The 3289-nt window shown below is 42.7% G+C and overlaps 1 protein-coding gene across 1 annotated transcript; it reads left to right on the top strand.

The window, feature by feature from the left end:
- The first annotated feature begins 2393 nt into the window (after nucleotides 1–2393).
- LOC126443353 (ankyrin repeat and SOCS box protein 8-like) lies at nucleotides 2394–3085 on the top strand. The gene has a single exon (XM_050090946.1). The coding sequence runs from the start codon at nucleotides 2497–2499 to the stop codon at nucleotides 2908–2910; it is 414 nt and encodes a 137-aa protein (XP_049946903.1). The 5' UTR covers nucleotides 2394–2496; the 3' UTR covers nucleotides 2911–3085.
- The last annotated feature ends 204 nt before the right edge of the window (nucleotides 3086–3289 follow it).

Here is a 3289-nt window from a genome sequence, read left to right as displayed (position 1 = left end):
GTTCTGTTAGGAAATTTTTTGGGCAGTGGAAGGACCGCTGCTAAATACTGAAAGAATTCTTTCAGTATTTAGCAGCGACTCATTATTACTAACAAAGTTTATATGAATGTAATATTTGTCAAAAATATGAGAGAAAATGCTAGGAAAGCTTATGATGTGTAGTTTTCATTTTCATGCATGCAATTTTGGGCATGGTTGGCAGGTCTCCACCATATCCATTGTACATCAGTGCTAGAAACACCACTCAACAAATTGCCTGCTACACCACACCCCATCAGAGATCACTCGAGTATAGGAGGTGGCTATCATCGGTTCATAGCTGAGGCACGCCCATGCTGGGTGGTACCAATACCAGCCCCAATAACCACACATATGAAAGGCAAAGACTCATCGCTCTGTAGAAGTTGTGTGTGGCTGCTTCAGCAACAGATTTAGAGTACAGAGTAGCGGATCATTTTTTAACAGCGAAACACTTTGTGGCACAGAGGCCCAAATACGACTGATCTAACAGAATATAGAATTGCAGCATCTTGTCCACCCAGAAAATCTGTTGGATTGGAGGAGAGGGGATCATGCACTGGGTGTACTCATGAGGCAACGAGCTGTAATTAAAGTGGGGGTTCCATAAAATATTCAGTAGTAATGAGAAACCGTAGTAGATTAAGTGTCTTAAATCGTCACTGATTCTGGTCAGGTTATAAATGATTACCATTTAAGTACCAGTAATGATAGATTAACGCCTGTTTGTGAAGCAGCTTCCACAGCTCCGTATTAAATTGCCCAAACAGCTCAGAGTCTGGCTCTCATCTGTAGGAGTTTTTTGAATCTGGAGATGTGACTTTGACGTCTGTCAGTGATCTGTGCATTTAAAAACAAAGTAGCACTACTTCAAACATTCAGTGTCACACCGTGGGTACACCTTCACCAGACTACACACACACATACACACACACACACACACACACACACACACACACACACACACTCAAAACACACACACACACACACACACACACACACACTCAAACATGTGTGCGAGGCAAACATAAATACACTGCCTTCACCAGGACCACACCAAGTTAAGCACTGTGGGAATCAAAAGGGCTTCAGAGCTGTTCGTTCCTGTACAGTCATTCAGGATTCACGTCTGTTTCTCTCTATATAGAAAACATCCATTATTATCTGATGCAGTTATCAGAACTATAAAATGAGTTTTGAGTATGTCAACTGTATGATTTTCAATAGAATCAGCAACATTTGCAAATCTGTTTGCCCAAAATATTTCTAGAAAAAGGAATTATGTATTTTATCGATCAGCGGATATTGGATTCATTATTTTAATACGTCATTTACCAGAATAATGGAAATAATTACTTCTTAATTGACTTTAGTTTCAAAAAATGTTACTAAATTCTTCCCCTGAGCACATGCCACACAGTGCGTTGTATCAGCATGTAGGTATTTTCGTTTAGACCCGTCCTAGCGAGATTGTCGCATGTAAATTACATACTTCAGCACTTTCCAGGAAACAAGATTTACTTTCCAACGGTTGTCATATCGAGACAAGTACATTAAACTTTAATTTACTCTCATGGTCTCGCTGTCGCCTTAAGGCGCATCGCAGCCAGAGGAATATAAGACGAAAGTTTCTCTCTCTCTTTCTTCTCTCTCTCTCTCTCTCTCTCTCTCTCTCTCTCTCTCTCTCTCTCTCTATGTGTATGTTTCTCTCTCTCTCTCTCTCTGTGTGTGTGTGTGTGTGTGTGTGTGTTTGTTTGTTTCTGTTAGTTCCTGTGTGTATGTGCATCTGTCAATGAGTGTGATTGTGTGTAGTGGTAGAGGAGTCCAGTTTGGTATTATTGCTGTATCCGAAACGTAACTACTAAATGGTTTCCTGGTTAACAGTAGCTTTCTCTGTTTGACGAGTTTGTGTCAAGTAACTTGTTGATAATTAGGTTTACTTTTGTTCCTGTAATAACAGAAACTTCTCTTTAAATAGCAGTAGACGTCATTAGCATTATTTGTCACATTTGCAAGATTCAGAGAGGACTGCTGCACACAGAGACGTAGTAATGGCTGAACGAAGTGGAAGGCAACAACTTCTATAACGACTGAATTCTAAGGTCAAAAAACTAACGATCACGAATTAAAGTGACAAAATGTGATAACTTTGTATCTTGAGAGTTGGAGTGTAGGAATTTTTTGTGGAGAGTGCATGAAGAATTTGAAAGGATGACGTAACTGTGCATCTGTACGTTAATACAGTATAAAACAACTTTCTCAGTGTTCTGTATCACAGAAGGAAGATTTATCAGTTGTCAGAGAGATGAGTTATAGAATTGGTTACAGTTGTACCACTCTGATACGTTTCTTCATCAGAAGTGTGTGTTTGAACAAAAGTACGAGAATTTCTGTGTTTTGTGTAGGAACCTCTCTGCAGCGGAGAAAGGCAGGAGGCTGATCAAAGCAGCTAGCGATGGGGCAGTGCAAGAGCTGCAGATGCTGCTGGCAGCTGGGGCTGATGTGGGTGCGACGGATGGGAACAAGAATACTGCGCTGCACTGGGCAGCCTGGGAGGGTCACGTGGAAGCGGCGAGCTGTCTGGTGGGGGCTGGCGCGGAGGTGGACGCCGGGAACTGGGTCCAGAACACGCCGCTGCACTGGGCTGCATGGGGCGGCCGGCCGGCCGTGGTGCGGCTGCTGGAGGAGGCCTCTGCAGACCCCAATGCCAGGAATGTGGACGGGGACACGCCGCTGCACTTCGCGGCTGAGCATGGCCGCACGGAGGAGGCGACTGCACTACTCGATGCAGGGGCTGACAGCGGGGCCAGGAATCACAAGGGGAAAACCCCAGTGGACCGCGCCAGGCAGTTCAACCACCAACACTGGATAGACAGGATAAGACGAGACTAGCAGTACAATACACACCTCTTTAGTAAAAACAACGCTAGTCTACCAAAATCACAACTGTAGCGACAATGTGAGATTCATATAAACTAATGTGTGTAGCAAGAAGCGAGTTTCCTTCCATGAAAACTCAACAATAATCGAAACGTATATCATTAATAATAAACATTTTTTAACTAAATTCATTATTGTAAAGTAATTGGTAAGAATATGCTATTACAAATAACACCACCTCCAGTGTGGCAGTAAGGCGCTGTACTGTTGCGGTAAGTTGTTGGACCGCAGTAACAATAAATCTTTAATTTAATCAAGAACAATTCATTTATTGAGCCAACTGTGCAGTTTGTAAACACTGCCAGTGCAGGTCGGCCAAGTATGACTTTAA

Source organism: Schistocerca serialis, unplaced genomic scaffold (genome assembly GCF_023864345.2).
Source record: "Schistocerca serialis cubense isolate TAMUIC-IGC-003099 unplaced genomic scaffold, iqSchSeri2.2 HiC_scaffold_1466, whole genome shotgun sequence".
Taxonomy (NCBI): domain Eukaryota; kingdom Metazoa; phylum Arthropoda; class Insecta; order Orthoptera; family Acrididae; genus Schistocerca; species Schistocerca serialis.
The sequence above is the reverse complement of the archived record's forward strand: the minus strand, read 5'-3'. Positions and strand labels throughout refer to the sequence as shown.

Bases quoted from the DNA above. Each gene is read 5' to 3' on its own strand.
- LOC126443353 (XM_050090946.1), top strand. From the start codon at position 2,497: ATGCTGCTGGCAGCTGGGGCTGATGTGGGTGCGACGGATGGGAACAAG.